Source organism: Quercus suber, unplaced genomic scaffold (genome assembly GCF_002906115.3).
Source record: "Quercus suber isolate HL8 unplaced genomic scaffold, Cork oak 2.0 scaffold_344, whole genome shotgun sequence".
In the NCBI taxonomy this organism is placed as follows: Eukaryota; Viridiplantae; Streptophyta; class Magnoliopsida; order Fagales; family Fagaceae; genus Quercus; species Quercus suber.
In genome coordinates this window covers 91,625-109,415 of record NW_027069796.1, presented here as the reverse complement: position 1 = coordinate 109,415, position 17,791 = coordinate 91,625, and the positions used below count along the sequence as shown (strand labels likewise).

Below are 17,791 nucleotides of genomic sequence, written 5' to 3'. Positions count from 1 at the left end.
TTTTTTTTTTTGGGGGGGGGGGGGGGGGGGGGGGGGGGGGGTGTTCTTGTGGCCACCTATTTAGCCCTAGCTCATAGAGGAACTGATTTGCTTGGGGCCTAAAGAGCCTCACCTGACTTGGTAGCACTGGTAGGTGATTTGTCGAATGTAAAAGCATTGGTATCTATTTTGGGATGTAAAGTATCTAAATTACTCATGACATATTTGGGTCTTCCCTTAGGATCCATTTTTAAAGAGAAGGCTGTTTGGAATTATGTGCTAGAGAAAATGGAGAGAAGTCTGGTTGGTTGGAAAAGAATGCCTCTCTTTAAGGTCGAATGTCCAACCTCCCTACCTACTAAATATCCTTATTTCTATGGATGGGTATGGAAGTTGGTTGCTGAATAGAGAATTTTCAAAGAATTTCTTGTGAGGTAGATTGGAGATGAGTTAAAGTTTCATTTGGTCAATTGAAGTAGTGTCTGTGAACCCCTTCAATGCGGTGGTTTGGGCATCAGAAATTTAGTCTTGTTTAATCAAGCATTATTGGGGAAATGGTTTTGGAGGTACACAATTGAAGAGAGAGGCTTTATGGAGAAAGGTGGTTGACCATAAATATGGAAGCATGTGGGGGCTTCAGGGTTCGTGTGGAGTAAGCTTATGGAAGATCATTAGGAAGGGTTGTGAAGGTTTCAATTGGTTCAGCTTCAAGGTAGGTGATGGCTCTTCAATATAGTTTTGACAAGACTCTTGGTGTGGTAGGCTACAGCTGAGGGAGAGGTTCCCTAAACTATACAGTATTGCTTGTGATAAGGTGGCTTTGGTGGCAGATCATTTGAATTTTGTTGTGGGTAATTAACACTGGGATATTAGCTTTGTTCGATTGGTCTATAATTGGGAGCTGGAGTCCATTTCATCTTTTATGGACATGATTTTATCTAGGTTAATAAGATGAGGTAGGGTGGATACCTATGTTGAAATCAGTCTTCATGCAATATCTTTGAAGTCAAATCCTATTATAAAATGTTACATTCTACAGCCCATTTGTCTTTTCCTTGGAGGAGTCTACAGAAGCCTAAAGTTCAAATTAAGGTCAGCTTTTTCTCCTGGACAACAGCTTTAGGGAATATCCTAACTGCTGATAACCTCAGGAAACAGTAACTAATTGTTATAGACTAATGTTGCATGTGTAAGAAGGATGGGAAAACTACCGATCATCTCCTCTTCCATTACCCTATTGCTTGATATCTTTGGAGTATGGTATTTTCTCTTTTTGGGGTTTGGAGCTTTTAGCAAGTTGGCAACTTAAGTTTGGCAGATGTAGTAATGTTGCAATTTGGAGCCTGATCCCCCATTGTCTCATGTGGGACTTTTGGTGGGAGAGGGATGCCAGAAATTTTGAAGGATGTGAAAATTCTATCCCTAACCTGTAACTTATATTCCTCGAGACTTTGTTTGACTGGATAAATGTCTTGGGTTTGTTCTCTTTTGCTACTTTGCCAAAGATGCTTGATAGCTATAGTTTTAGTGTTTAATGTAGGTCTGTTGTCTACACCTGTGTACATGGGCAGCGCCGCTTTTGTGTTTAAGTAATGAAATATTTACTTATCAATAAAAAAATCTCAATCAAATCCATTTTGTTAGTGCTAAGGATGTAAATCTCAGGATGTTGCTGTCAAAATTCTCATGGGGCAAGATTTCCACACACAGCATTTCAAGGAATTTTTAGGGGAGGTATGTGTTAGCTACTTTTGGCTTTATAAAAAAGAGAGATTTTTAAAATATGAAAGGAGTAGCTCTATCAGTTTTTGGTTTTTAATGAGTAATAAAATATATATTGTTCTGGATTTTATCAAGAGATCTTTTATTTGTACTTTCACTACTTTGATTTTGCTTGTTAGGTTGCCATCATGAAACGTTTGCATCATCCAAACATTGTTCTCTTTATGGGTGCTGTTACTCAGCCCCCAAACTTTTCCATAGTTACAGAATATTTATCAAGGTATCAAGACTCACCGAAATGATTTGCTTAGATATCCTAACTACTTTTTTTATATGTTAATAATTAGTTCATTCTGGGAATCAGTTTCATATTTCACTGAACAGAATATTCACTTTGAATTTCAGAGGTAGCTTGTATAATCTTTTACGAATGCCTGCCACCAGAGTAATATTGGATGAGAGGCGTCGCTTAAATATGGCTTATGATGTGGTATGTCTTTGGCGACATAAGTTAGCATTACGTTTCAGTTATTTCTATGCAGGGGCAGGGCATCTGAGCCATTAATTGTTGGTGAAAAGTTGGTGCCATCATCATCATTATCACACCAGACATGAGTTTATAAATCTCCTTGGGGTTAAGCTGTTTATTTCTATGTACAGGCAAAGGGGATGAATTATCTTCATCAACTTAAACCTCCTATTGTTCATCGAGATCTGAAGTCTCCAAACCTGTTGGTGGATGCTTCATATACTGTAAAGGTTACTCTTAAAAACTCTCTGTCGAACATATGACAAATTGTCCCTCCCTATAAATGTGCCTATTCTTAATAGCTTGTTTCTTTATGATGATTATGAACATAAGCTTAATATAATTGGGAAAGAACAATGGAAAATAATATCATAAACAATCAACATTCTAAATTGGAGAAATATATTGGAATGTCTCTCCATCCCTCTAGTCAATCAACAAAAGTTTTAACTTAACACAAGGTTTGGTGTACTTTATCAATGATATGGCTCCAAATGGAATGGAATAGTAGAAAATCGAGAAGTTTTTTTGGGTTGTTATGAATGCATGTGATAGGGGTGAAATTGTAATATTGTGATACTAGTGTAATTACCCTCATATAAACAATGTACATTTGTATTCAAGTGTGAAATTTCCCTCCAACATTTTCATATTAATGAAACTTTGTTTCTATTTTGCATCTAGACTATCTGATGTGCTCGATGGGTCAAACCCTTCTCATCTAAAGTTCATTTTTATTTACTCAATTTGAAGATAAAAATTGCTTTACATTTCAAAATCCATATTTAGAATACATAAAACCATAGCTTCCACTCTCATTAGTTGCTGTATAAATTAATTTATACATTCTCATCATTATTCATGCTAGATAAAATAAAGATTGACATATTCTTTTGCTTATTTATATTTGGAGAGATTGGTGGTGAAACATTTTTTCTTTTTTTTGTTGTTGAAATTTGACATATTTGACCATCCAGGTGTGTGACTTTGGCCTTTCCCGCTTGAAGGCTAACACATTTCTTTCATCTAAAACAGCTGCAGGAACTGTAAGTGCTACACGAACCTAAGAAATTGTTATCTGTCTCATTCTTTAACTGTTTCTTTTAAATAAAGGATTTGATAGTTCCAGGTGATAAAGCTCACCTCACCCTTTTTGTTTGTTTTTTATTAGCCTGAGTGGATGGCACCAGAAGTTCTCCGTAATGAGCCATCAAATGAGAAGTCTGATGTTTACAGCTTTGGTGTTATCTTATGGGAACTTGTGACCCTGCAACAGCCTTGGAGAAATTTAAATCCGCCTCAGGTTGTTTGTCAATTAACTAGTTGCAAGCCAGATGGTTTGTAAAGCTATAGAAAAATATGGGTCTTTATATTTGTGCACTTGATCATTGATATAAAGAATCTCTTTGAAGATGAATGTAACAAAAGTAGGGTTAATTGGGGAAAAATATTGTCAAATTAGTGAACGGTATTGAATACTAATGTCTTTTTCTGGCAGTACTAAAAATGGACTCAGTTACTGGAACTAGCAGTGAGCTGGCTTCAACTGAGTGCTAAATATGGTATACTAGGTATAATTCTTCAAACCGTGTCTGAATTTCAATGAATGGTAGGCCGTAGGTGGTGACTACAAATAAACTCAGTTACTGTAACTAGCAGTGTGCTGGCTTCAACTGAGTGCTGGAATAGTTCTTCAAAAAAATGTCTGAATTTAAATGAATGGTAGGTGACAACAAATGGACTCAGTAACTAAAATCGGTTGTGAGCTGGCTGCAACTGAAGTGAATGATATAATGTGCTAAATATATTATTTCAAGACATGTATGACTAGAAATAAATGGTAGGACAAGTTGAACATTTGTGGTGGAAAATTGATGATCTGCTTCCTTAAGTCACCTTTACAACTTGAAGAAAGACTGATGGGACCCGGAAAAGAAAATATAGAAAATGGATACTATCCTTATGCAATAAATTCCTATTTTAAGGCCTCCAATAGAAGGTAGAATCTAATAATATTTCCTTAAAGTCATCAGTTTTATTGCTTCAGTTATGTTCTGTTAATTCTAAGTTAGTCCACCTGAGGTCTTCATGGATTAACTCTTATAGGTAGATTCACTTTCTCAAAATGATGCTAGAAAATCAATTACTTTTATTGCTTAGCTTAATCTATCTTAAATTTTGAGCACTAAATTTGCAACTCAATCTCAGAGTTTATTGATTTCTTATGTTGCTATGAGGTGCAGTTCCTTGTATGTGGAATTGTGGATTCTATATTGTTTAGGTGTAGCTTGACAAATATGATTCATCATTGTTGCAGGTTGTCGCAGCTGTTGGTTTTAAGGGTGAAAGGCTTGATATTCCAAATACTGTAAATCATGAAGTGGCTGCCTTGATTGAGGCATGCTGGGCTAGGTAAGTGGATAATAACAATCATTAGATCAATGATTTCATGTTGTTTCTTATCAAAAGATGTCAGAACTTTCATGCACTAGTTTTCTCTAAAAAATGGAGTGGAATTCATGTCTCTCAAACCCAGCCAGCACAAGGCAATCATGTGATTTTGCATCTCTCTCTCTCTCTTCTAATGAAGTGCTGGGTGATACTGCAGTGAGCCCTGGAAACGCCCTTCATTCTCGTATATTATGAAACTTTTGCAGCAAATGATAAATTGCAGGCCTCAATGAGTTCATGCACACATTCCATAATTTATCTACAGAGGTGGAACACCGGTAAGAATATATGTTTGTAGATGCATGCCATCCTTTTGATTCTCTGAAACTAGCAGGAATTCTTATTTCCTTAATCATTTGGGTGTGTCTGCCTTAGTTAGAGGCTCTTATGGTAAAATAGATTTAGATGTGCTTGTGTAAGAGATATCTTGTATCTTTCGATTGCATTAGCTGGCACACATTTAGGGCTGTAAACTAGCCTAGCTTTTTTGAGTATTGAGTGGTTGAGTTGGCTTGAGAACAAAAGTAAAATGTTTAAGCTTAGCTTGAGCTCAAACCAAGTATGCACGTGTGAGTGAGGTCCCACATTGAATAAGAATGACAAGAGGGAGTGGTTAATATAACATAGTTGGACCTAAACTCATAAACTTAAGCTTTTGAGTTAAATAGGGTCTCTATATATTATATTAATTACTCAATTGGAGGCTACCCATTGCCCAAGGTGTTATCTCCCCAACACAAACCTTACATTCATGCGTTTATATTTAATGCCCATACAAAGTTTATTACCAAGTCCATAAATGAGTTTAGGCTCGGCTTGTTTTTTATAGAGCCCTATTGTTCATGAACCGGTTCATGAACAAATTTTTTTTCTTCTTCTTAGGCTCGACTCATTATTAAACAAGCCTAAAACTACGGCTCAAGCTTGGCTTGTTTATAAACAAACAAACATGAACACGTTTTTTTATCGCACTAAGCCAAAGCTATTTATGAATGACTTGGTTCATTTATAGCCTGACCCACATTCAAATGGTCTTCTGATTATAGATCATCAAATTAATTAATTTTCCTTAGAAAGAGCCTGTCATAAATTTATATTCCTTTTCTTGAAAGTAACAAAAGAGGTTTGATTAATCAGCTGGCTTCAATAAAGCATTTGTCTCGTAAGTATTATATATAAGTTTTATATTTTAGTTCGTAAGAGATACAAGACCTTCTCACTCAATGTCTCGTGACATCTGAATGGAGCTAGGGCTCTCTTGTATGGTCGTTTGATCTGATTTCAACATGAGCCAGTAGGACAGATGGTTAAGTTCAATGAATTCGGTTATGTACTAGAGAATATTCACCAAAGAGATCTAGGGGGTGTTTGGTAGAGTAGTTTGAAAATTGTTGTTTGTGATTTTTTGAAATACGTGTAGGTGAAAAAGTGTGTTGAAATGCGTGAAATGCAGTTTAAAAACTAAAAAATGTTGTTTGAAAACACAAACCAAACGGGCCCTAGTCTTCTAAGTCCTGGTCTTATATTTTTCAAAACTAAATTTTATGTTTAAAGTGGAGCCCAATGGCAGTGTTCAGAATCCTAATGTTTGTGTCAGTTAGGGTAAAAATAATTGTTTCTTACTTGGGATGTTTATCTCCTTATTCCCATCTTAACAGTCTCCCGAAATATTAATCATCCCTATGACACAATCATGGCCATGATGAAATCTGTTCTTTACCTCTGTGGTGCTTTTGTAGTTACTGGTGTATGTAAAACCCATCTGCTTAATAAGTTGAACAAGATTGGTGAAAGACTGGGATGCCAAAAATTCCAACATCGATATTAGGTGAGCTTCTCCGTTTTCATTGTTTTTGTTTATTCTAGTTTTTATTTTCATTGTTTCTCTTGCATTATGAAGGCTCTTTTTGGGTTTTGGATTTTTTTTTAACACTGGGTTCTGATTTGTCCAGATATGTTTATTAGATGAAGAAATTATGAGATTAAAAGATATGTTCAAAGCTATGGTTATTGACACATTGGACCGATAGGATTTTTAAAAGCTGAAGTATAAAAGTCACTAACAAGGGATAAAATTATTTGAATTTAAATTGTTGAATAATTACTAGAAGTTTGTACTATTTTTATTTTAAATATTTATTTTGGAATAATTAATGGAAGTTTGTAACTTCTTTTTTACTGTAATTAATTATTTTTTGAATAAGTGGATGTACTTTTTAAAAATATTTGTTGTGGCAGTATGAGTGTTTTTTTCTTTGGCAGGAAAACTACATTGATTTTTTTTTGGAGAGAAACTACATTGATGTTGATTACATCGGATTGTAGACTATCATGAATTCATCACATAAAACATGTGTTATTCTGAACTATGAATCTAAATCTTTCATGAAGCTATGAAAAATTTGCTTCAAGAAAGGCATTTTATTACCATAAGTTTAATTTTTGTTTGTGAATTAAATTAAATGTATCTACAAACGATACTATAATAAATCTTGGTATATATATAATTTTAGGATACCTTAAAATTTTAAAATTTTTATACAAGAGGTGAATTGTTTTATTGATTGGGAAAATGTATATTTACTGAATATAGCATGAGAAATTGTACTATGAACTTATCTATATATATATATATATATAACCGAAACTTTTGACGCTTCCACAGTTTTCCATGTCAGCATAATATTAAAAAAAAAAATGTAATAAAACTTTTTTAAAACCCGACTCTGCGTTTCCCTTTCACGAAGACTTTGCCTTTCCCTTTCACGATGCCATGCCAAAGCTCAAATCGACTCCCTAAATCCCCAATCTCCACCTTTGCCAAACAAAATGCAGACCCTTTCTCTTTCCTCCACCGTTTTCCTTCTCCTTCCTCCAAAACAAAGATCCACCCCTTCTCCTTCCTCCAAAACAAAAAACAAAATCCCGACTATTAGCGAACTGAAAACCAGCGTAAGAAACCTCCTTCACTCCTATTCCGGTCTTTATCTCCAATGATCCAAAACACCCAATCATTGCTTTGAGGTATGCTTATTTTCATCTTTTTTCATCTTCTTAATTGTTTCTCCCTCAGCCTCAGGCCTTAAATCTCTCTCTCAATTGAAGTTTTCTGTTTTCAACTTTTCCGGTCCCAACTCCACCAAACCCGTTTCCCATTTTTCAACTTTCAAAGCATTTGATAGAAGAAGAAGAGAAGAAAGGGAGTGGATCTTATTGTGGGCAAAAGAAAATAAAAATAAAGAGAAGATGAAAGAGATGATAAGGAGATACGGAGAGCACTGTAGGAAAAAAAAACCTTCTAAAGCGTCGTCTTCTTCTCCTGGTCATCGTTCGTGAAAGAGCTTAGGATTTTTTATCTGGAAATTTGGATTAGCGACTTCATTTTCATTTTTCATTTTTCATTTTTTTTCCTTTTTTTTTTTTTTTGGGTAGAGAGGTAGGTGACAACAAATGGACTCAGTAACTAAAATCGGTTGTGAGCTGGCTGCAACTGAAGTGAATGATATAATGTGCTAAATATATTATTTCAAGACATGTATGACTAGAAATAAATGGTAGGACAAGTTGAACATTTGTGGTGGAAAATTGATGATCTGCTTCCTTAAGTCACCTTTACAACTTGAAGAAAGACTGATGGGACCCGGAAAAGAAAATATAGAAAATGGATACTATCCTTATGCAATAAATTCCTATTTTAAGGCCTCCAATAGAAGGTAGAATCTAATAATATTTCCTTAAAGTCATCAGTTTTAATGCTTCAGTTATGTTCTGTTAATTCTAAGTTAGTCCACCTGAGGTCTTCATGGATTAACTCTTATAGGTAGATTCACTTTCTCAAAATGGTGCTAGAAAATCAATTACTTTTATTGCTTAGCTTAATCTATCTTAAATTTTGAGCACTAAATTTGCAACTCAATCTCAGAGTTTATTGATTTCTTATGTTGCTATGAGGTGCAGTTCCTTGTATGTGGAATTGTGGATTCTATATTGTTTAGGTGTAGCTTGACAAATATGATTCATCATTGTTGCAGGTTGTCGCAGCTGTTGGTTTTAAGGGTGAAAGGCTTGATATTCCAAATACTGTAAATCATGAAGTGGCTGCCTTGATTGAGGCATGCTGGGCTAGGTAAATGGATAATAACAATCATTAGATCAATGATTTCATGTTGTTTCTTATCAAAAGATGTCAGAACTTTCATGCACTAGTTTTCTCTAAAAAATGGAGTGGAATTCATGTCTCTCAAACCCAGCCAGCACAAGGCAATCATGTGATTTTGCATCTCTCTCTCTCTCTTCTAATGAAGTGCTGGGTGATACTGCAGTGAGCCCTGGAAACGCCCTTCATTCTCGTATATTATGAAACTTTTGCAGCAAATGATAAATTGCAGGCCTCAATGAGTTCATGCACACATTCCATAATTTATCTACAGAGGTGGAACACCGGTAAGAATATATGTTTGTAGATGCATGCCATCCTTTTGATTCTCTGAAACTAGCAGGAATTCTTATTTCCTTAATCATTTGGGTGTGTCTGCCTTAGTTACAAGCTCTTATGGTAAAATAGATTTAGATGTGCTTGTGTAAGAGATATCTTGTATCTTTCGATTGCATTAGCTGGCACACATTTAGGGCTGTAAACTAGCCTAGCTTTTTTGAGTATTGAGTGGTTGAGTTGGCTTGAGAACAAAAGTAAAATGTTTAAGCTCAGCTTGAGCTCAAACCAAGTATGCACGTGTGAGTGAGGTCTCACATTGAATAAGAATGACAAGAGGGAGTGGTTAATATAACATAGTTGGACCTAAACTCATAAACTTAAGCTTTTGAGTTAAATAGGGTCTCTATATATTATATTAATTACTCAATTGGAGGCTGCCCATTGCCCAAGGTGTTATCTCCCCAACACAAACCCTACATTCATGCGTTTATATTTAATGCCCATACAAAGTTTATTACCAAGTCCATAAATGAGTTTAGGCTCGGCTTGTTTTTTATAGAGCCCTATTGTTCATGAACCGGTTCATGAACAAATTTTTTTTCTTCTTCTTAGGCTCGACTCATTATTAAACAAACCTAAAACTACGGCTCAAGCTTGGCTTGTTTATAAACAAACAAACATGAACACGTTTTTTTATCGCACTAAGCCAAAGCTATTTATGAATGACTTGGTTCATTTATAGCCTGACCCACATTCAAATGGTCTTCTGATTATAGATCATCAAATTAATTAATTTTCCTTAGAAAGAGCCTGTCATAAATTTATATTCTTTTTCTTGAAAGTAACAAAAGAGGTTTGATTAATCAGCTGGCTTCAATAAAGCATTTGTCTCGTGAGTATTATATATAAGCATTATATTTTAGTTCGTAAGAGATACAAGACCTTCTCACTCAATGTCTCGTGACATCTGAATGGAGCTAGGGCTCTCTTGTACGGTCGTTTGATCTGATTTCAACATGAGCCAGTAGGACAGATGGTTAAGTTCAATGAATGCGGTTATGTACTAAAGAATATTCACCAAAGAGATCTAGTCTTCTAAGTCCTGGTCTTATATTTTTCAAAACTAAATTTTATGTTTAAAGTGGAGCCCAATGGCAGTGTTCAGAATCCTAATGTTTGTGTCAGTTAGGGTAAAAATAATTGTTTCTTGCTTGGGATGTTTATCTCCTTATTCCCATCTTAACAGTCTCCCGAAATATTAATCATCCCTATGACACAATCATGGCCATGATGAAATGTGTTCTTTACCTCTGTGGTGCTTTTGTAGTTACTGGTGTATGTAAAACCCATCTGCTTAAGAAGTTGAACAAGATTGGTGAAATACTGGGATGCCAAAAATTCCAACATCGATATTAGGTGAGCTACTCCATTTTCATTGTTTTTGTTTATTCTAGTTTTTATTTTCATTGTTTCTCTTGCATTATGAAGGCTCTTTTTGGGTTTTGGATTTTTTTTTAACACTGGGTTCTGATTTGTCCAGATATGGTTATTAGATGAAGAAATTATGAGATTAAAAGATATGTTCAAAGCTATGGTTATTGACACATTGGACCGATAGGATTTTTAAAAGCTGAAGTATAAAAGTCACTAACAAGGGATAAAATTATTTGAATTTAAATTGTTGAATAATTACTAGAAGTTTGTACTATTTTTATTTTAAATATTTATTTTGGAATAATTAGTGGAAGTTTGTAACTTCTTTTTTACTGTAATTAATTATTTTTTGAATAAGTGGATGTACTTTTTAAAAATATTTGTTGTGGCAGTATGAGTGTTTTTTTCTTTGGCAGGAAAACTACATTGATTTTTTTTTGGAGAGAAACTACATTGATGTTGATTACATCGGATTGTAGACTATCATGAATTCATCACATAAAACATGTGTTATTCTGAACTATGAATCTAAATCTTTCATGAAGCTATGAAAAATTTGCTTCAAGAAAGGCATTTTATTACCATAAGTTTAATTTTTGTTTGTGAATTAAATTAAATGTATCTACAAACGATACTATAATAAATCTTGGTATATATATAATTTTAGGATACCTTAAAATTTTAAAATTTTTATACAAGAGGTGAATTGTTTTATTGATTGGGAAAATGTATATTTACTGAATATAGCATGAGAAATTGTACTATGAACTTATCTATATATATATATATATATAACCGAAACTTTTGACGCTTCCACAGTTTTCCATGTCAGCATAATATTAAAAAAAAAAATGTAATAAAACTTTTTTAAAACCCGACTCTGCGTTTCCCTTTCACGAAGACTTTGCCTTTCCCTTTCACGATGCCATGCCAAAGCTCAAATCGACTCCCTAAATCCCCAATCTCCACCTTTGCCAAACAAAATGCAGACCCTTTCTCTTTCCTCCACCGTTTTCCTTCTCCTTCCTCCAAAACAAAGATCCACCCCTTCTCCTTCCTCCAAAACAAAAAACAAAATCCCGACTATTAGCGAACTGAAAACCAGCGTAAGAAACCTCCTTCACTCCTATTCCGGTCTTTATCTCCAATGATCCAAAACACCCAATCATTGCTTTGAGGTATGCTTATTTTCATCTTTTTTCATCTTCTTAATTGTTTCTCCCTCAGCCTCAGGCCTTAAATCTCTCTCTCAATTGAAGTTTTCTGTTTTCAACTTTTCCGGTCCCAACTCCACCAAACCCGTTTCCCATTTTTCAACTTTCAAAGCATTTGATAGAAGAAGAAGAGAAGAAAGGGAGTGGATCTTATTGTGGGCAAAAGAAAATAAAAATAAAGAGAAGATGAAAGAGATGATAAGGAGATACGGAGAGCACTGTAGGAAAAAAAAACCTTCTAAAGCGTCGTCTTCTTCTCCTGGTCATCGTTCGTGAAAGAGCTTAGGATTTTTTATCTGGAAATTTGGATTAGCGACTTCATTTTCATTTTTCATTTTTCATTTTTTTTCCTTTTTTTTTTTTTTTGGGTAGAGCTTAAGATCAAATTGTATCTATTAGAGAATTAAACCTGCAACCCCAATCGAAGGAGTATACAGTTAAACTTAAAATCTTTTGGGCCAACATTTCGGGTCATAATTGTGGGCCTGAGGTGCAGAGAAAACTGGCTCAAATCGTCCTTTAACTTGAAGTGGGAACTTGATTTTTTTTTTTTTTTTTTTATAAATTTGAGAAGTGGGCTTGATAGTATATATGATATTATTAAATAATATTTTACTTTCAACGATATCATTGCATATTGCATGATAGTGGGCTTGATAGTATACCATTGGGTTCTCATTAGATAAGTTTTTACACCATGATCTCGATTTTTTTTTTCTTTTCATATTGGGAAAGTTATCAATAGCTTTTCCATGCGTCACATAGATTAGCAACTAGTTTGATAGAATTCGTGTGAGAACTGAGAACTATTTACTTTGAAGTTTGAACAAAGCATTATACCTTTTTTTTTTTTTTTTTTCTTTTTTTGCTAAATTGAACAAAGCATTACCCTTGAATAGGAGTGGAAATGCTATTTCATTTTTATTTTTTATTCTTTTATTATACATTGTGCATCACATGGGTTAGCAACTAGTTTGATAAAATTCGCGTGAGAACTGAGAACTATTTACTTTGAAGTTTGAACAAAGCATTATACCTTTTTTTTATTTTTCTTTTTTTGCTCAATTGAACAAAGCATTACACTTGAATAGGAGTGGAAATGCTATTTCATTTTCATTTTTTATTCTTTTATTATACATTTCTTCTTGTCTTATTTTCATTATATTTCTTCAGTTGCATTATGCTGGCCCCTTCCTTTGGTTTTGGAATCTTTTTGACAATGGGTTCTAATTTGTCCAAGTATATTTATTAGAAGAGTAAATCATGGGTTTAAAAGAAAAAAAAATCATTTATTATTATAGTATTGTACATTGTTACATTTAACTTTGACTCCAATATTCTTCTCAAAAAAAAAAAATTACTTCAATAAATTCATAGCATATTATATACGTTATTTTCATCACATATAATATATATGCTATTTTGAACTATAAATTAAAACCTTCTTTGAGACTGAAAAATTAGAAGAAAGCATTTGTTTTTTCTTTTTTGATAGATACGATATAATTTCAACCTATAATGTTCATTTTATGATAATTATTGTAGGGATTAGGTTTGAGCACTTTTCCTAAGGGATAAGTAAATCAAGCCCAACAAGCCCAATACAATAAAATTGTAGAGAGTGGGTAGAAGAACTAGGCTTTGATGAGTATAACAACAGCTTAAAATTATTTAAAGAATGAATAAGTAAAACGAATATAGACTTAGGCAAGCAATTCAATCCTCGGCACTAGTTCGAGGAGCTTCAACTTATTATTTCTTGAGTGACAGTGACAATGGTTACAAAGTTAGCTTAGATTGCTACAGTGTTTTCTTTGGTAAAATCCTGATCCTTTTTCTTAGAACTCTTTCTTCCTTATATACTACTCTCCTCCTTCATCTCCACCATACACGTGCAGGTCAGATCTGTTGTTGTTGGTCTTTGTCACGTCAACCTCCTCCTAAAGCTCTTAGATAGTAGTTGTGAGTCTGAAAAGCCACTGCTTAGGTATCATTTCAACATTAATATGGCCAGAGGGTTGGTTGTAGAGCATTTAATATGAAGGCAGCAGTTTTTCCTGGAATTGGTCTACCGCTATGCTCCAGTGTGCTTACTTGTTGTACTTATCATTTTCCTTGAAGTGCTTTGGAAGATTGTCTTTGCTGGTAAATCACTTTTCTTCTACCTCGGCTTTGGCTAGCCGAGGACAGAGTTGTCCTTGACAAGGTTTCTCGGGTTGTCATGACCACCGCTGCCTTCTTCATATTTGATTATAGGCCTCAGGTCCAGTATGAAAGGTGAATGCATGTTACTGGGCTCTATGACCTCACAATTACTATTTATTATCAGGTCAAGATATTAAATGATTTTTTAAGTGCAGGCAGTGTAATCTTTAGATCTCTTGCTCGATGACAAGAAATTGCTAATTTTATTTTATTTTATTTTATTTTATTTTTTGAGAAAGAAGAAATTACTAATTGAGTTAATCGGAACTTACAAACATTTATTTTTTTTCCATTGATACAAGTTTAACATTTTTTTTTTTGAGAGAGTTTCTCATATCTCTAATTCAACTATCAGAGACTTTATCAGTTGAGCTAACTAGAACCCACAAATTTAACATTTTGTGATTCAAAGTTAAAAACGTGTCAACGTCTTTATATTATATTGTTGCTAATACCTTAAAACTTAATAAACAATATTTATTTTAATTAATTTTTTTAAAAAGAAAAAGCCTCATGTATTAGACGGATTGCAAACTAATATTTGTAGAATCCATTTAACTTATAAGGAATCAATAGTCAAGGGTACGAAATCATCATTAAAAAAAGAAAAAAAAGGTCAAGGGTACAAGTTGTCTGTTAAGCTATTTATGTACCTACATGTATACTCTAAATTCTCAAATCTAAATTTGAAAAAGTTTAAAAAGTATTTTAGCATTGAAAAAAAAAAAGGCAAAAAGTTACCTTACAATCCAAATAGAAGGAAAGAAGAAAAAAACAATCATAAGTTGATGCATCAATGCATGTGTGAATTAAACATACTAATGTAAATATAATATTCATTTTGATGGATGGAAGGAAGTATTTTTACTAAAAAAGCAAAGCTCAAGCACTAATCAAAACCCAAACTCGAGCAGTAATAAACACCCTTTTTGAAGAAACTGGTGAGTTTGGCATGGGAGCGATAATTCGAGATGGTGATGATCAAGATTGCAAGGGACTTTTTATGGTAGAGATGGAAGAAGGGCTGGTGTTTGCACGAGATATAGGTGCTCAGTGATTGATTTTAGAAGATGACTCTACCGTGATCATCATTGTGGTTCAGTTAGATTGTAGTATGGGAGTAGCTTTGGTCACTTGATATCTGAGATACAGCAGAGTTGGGGTGTTTCTTTTCAGGGACATTCGATTCAATCATGCTCGACGAGGGGCCAACCAATCTGTCCATTTACTAGCCAGACTTGCTCAACATGGTGATACTTGGCGCATCTGGTTAAAGGATTACCCTGTTGAGTTAAGTTATACCATTAGGTACCGAGAGATGCTAGAGTGAATTGGTAGTTTTCTCATATGATGACTCTCTTTTGTAAGTTTGTCTTATGAAATGATCAGGCTTTTCCAGAATTTTTTTTTTAAATAACAATAAATATTAAAAAATTTAGTTAGTTGTCACGTTGCAAAAGAATTTTGAAAACTAGCATCTCGAGTGTCTAAAACTCGAGTTCCAAGATAAAAATCAATTGGCGCATCTGGTTAAAGGATTACCCTGTTGAGTTAAGTTATACCATTAGGTACCGAGAGATGCTAGAGTGAATTGGTAGTTTTCTCATATGATGACTCTCTTTTGTAAGTTTGTCTTATGAAATGATCAGGCTTTTCCAGATTTTTTTTTTAAATAACAATAAATATAAAAATTGTTAGTTGTCACGTTGCAAAAGAATTTTGAAAACTAGCATCTCGAGTGTCTTTCCAAGATTCCCAAGATCCTTTTGCAGTTCTCAACCCCAATCAAAACTCACTAGTCCCATGTGAAAATTGGGAATCCCAAAATATCATTAATAGTAATCTTAAACAGTATCTATCGACACAATAAAATGATAATAATATATCGTTCCACTGATATAAAGACAAACAATAATGCATTCTGCAAAAGCATTTCATTAAGACTAATATTACTGTCTCTTGTAAAAAGATTCCACCATACAAAAGCATTAATAGTAATCTTAAACAGTGTCTGCCGACACAACAGGACAATAATAATGCTTAGTTCCATTGATTTAAAGACAAACAATAATGCATTCTGCAAAAGCATTTCATCAAAACAAATATGTACTATCTCTTGTAAAAGGATTCCATCATGACATCTTAACATGCAAAAAGGATGCCACAGATATCCCACTATATACCCAATTGTTTGAACTAACTATTAAGCTATGTAATAAGTTTAAGTTACATATGTAATACTTGTAAATTGCAGTGTTTACACCACAAATTTTTAAGCAATTTAATATTCAAAAAACTATTTTATCTATGTCATCATTATATTTTACTACTAATTAGTTTCCACCCAAGCTTACCTAATTAATTATCTTAAGGAGAGAGAGAGAGAGAGAGAGAGAGAGAGAGAGAGAGAGAGAGAGAGAGAGAGAGAGAGAGAGAGAGAGAGAGCAAATAATTTAGTAGATTGATGGTGAGTATTAAGAAACAGACTAGTGTTCACCGTATCTTATAGTTTTCGGTAGCTTATTTGCTTACCGTTTAATATATAATTTTTTTTTAAAGCATTTATGTTAAATGCGTGTGATAAAAAACTAAAAGTTAGCAGTTTTTTTTTTTTTAAAGGAACTAGTTTTAATCTTTTATTAAATTAAAAAAGTAATAATACAAAAAGCTAAAGTCTTTTAGCCAAATTGCACTTTTTTTAAGTCATAAAAAATTGGGCCAGGTGTTGGTTTGCAATTTAAACCAATCAACTGGATCCGATAATGGGTCCTATAATTTGGGCCTTTTCTTCTTATTAATCCTTCAAGACCACTCCTAAAGCTATACATACACTCAGCCCAAGCCCAATTTCCACACAAAAAAAAGAAAAGAAAAAGAAACCCCAATTGATAAACATAAACCCTAAAAACAACTCTTTCATTCATTCGAATAGAGAGACAGAGAGACCATACAAAGCGCAACAAAAGCAGCTCTACCTGTCGCCACAATCGAGAGACCCGCTTCAATCCATTCGAGGTAATCGACTTTAGTATCAATCGATAATCTTTTACTTTTTTATGCTTCGAGTCTCGATTCTAGAATCTAATAAATAGTTTGTGGTTTTTTTTTTTGTAGTTGAGAGAAAGATGGGGGTGAAGGCAAAGAACGATGAAGAAGAGACTGAAGAAGGCTTCACATCAGCATTCACTTTCTTTACGGAAAGATCAAGCTCCTGATTTCTTGTATTCCCTTACTCTTTTTTTTTTTTTTNAACTCGAGTTCCAAGATAAAAATCAAGTTTTTGAGGCCTGAACCGTAAAAAAATCCAAGTGAAAATCGAGTTTTAAAAACTCGAGTTCAAAAAACGCCGCTATAGGGCTTAAAAACGTCACTATAGGGCTTAAAAATGGAGTTATAAAAAAATTTAGCAGAAAAACGCCACTATAGGGCTTTAAAACGTCAGTATAGGGCATAAAAACGCCACTATAGGGCTGCCTGAATCTAGTAGTGAACATTTATGAAAAAATTTTGCAGAAAAACGCCACTATAGGGTTTTAAAACGCCACTATAAAACTTAAAAACGCCACTATAGGGGCGATAAAACTAAAAATTTTTTTGCATGGAACTCGAGTTTTAGAAACTCGAGATTTATGTAAATGGATCTCGATTTTCTAAAACTCGAGATGTCTACTTTCCCTTATAGTTTCAAGCAATGCCTAACTAACTATATACAAATGATTTTCAACGTTATTATGCACATTTCCCCGGCTTTTCCAAGATTTCCCAAGATCCTTTTGCAGTTCTCAACCTCAATCAAAACTCACTAGTCCCATGTGAAAATTG

General features: G+C 33.9%; 1 protein-coding gene and 1 long non-coding RNA gene across 4 annotated transcripts in view; both read left to right on the top strand.

The window, feature by feature from the left end:
- Positions 1–6,918, top strand: part of LOC111982957 (serine/threonine-protein kinase CTR1) — a 15,700-nt gene extending 8,782 nt beyond the window's left edge. The window contains exons 4-14 of the mRNA XM_065759844.1: positions 958–1,071; positions 1,645–1,713; positions 1,881–1,981; positions 2,107–2,191; positions 2,362–2,460; positions 3,208–3,276; positions 3,402–3,533; positions 4,548–4,642; positions 4,839–4,959; positions 6,421–6,509; positions 6,634–6,918. Coding sequence (XP_065615916.1) covers positions 958–1,071; positions 1,645–1,713; positions 1,881–1,981; positions 2,107–2,191; positions 2,362–2,460; positions 3,208–3,276; positions 3,402–3,533; positions 4,548–4,642; positions 4,839–4,914 — 840 coding nt within the window. The 3' untranslated portion in view covers positions 4,915–4,959; positions 6,421–6,509; positions 6,634–6,918. The remainder of the gene's footprint in view (positions 1–957; positions 1,072–1,644; positions 1,714–1,880; positions 1,982–2,106; positions 2,192–2,361; positions 2,461–3,207; positions 3,277–3,401; positions 3,534–4,547; positions 4,643–4,838; positions 4,960–6,420; positions 6,510–6,633) is intronic.
- Positions 6,919–8,185: 1,267 nt separating this feature from the next.
- LOC136061718 (uncharacterized) lies at positions 8,186–10,929 on the top strand. 3 transcript variants are annotated; one of them, XR_010623567.1, is made up of 5 exons: positions 8,186–8,394; positions 8,713–8,807; positions 9,004–9,124; positions 10,444–10,532; positions 10,657–10,929. It is a non-coding gene; the product is annotated as an uncharacterized LOC136061718 (long non-coding RNA). The 3 variants fall into 3 exon arrangements; XR_010623566.1 differs by lacking the exon at positions 8,186–8,394 and adding an exon at positions 8,408–8,501; XR_010623568.1 differs by lacking the exon at positions 8,186–8,394 and adding an exon at positions 8,408–8,501 and having other exon boundaries at positions 8,932–9,124.
- Positions 10,930–17,791: the final 6,862 nt, after the last annotated feature.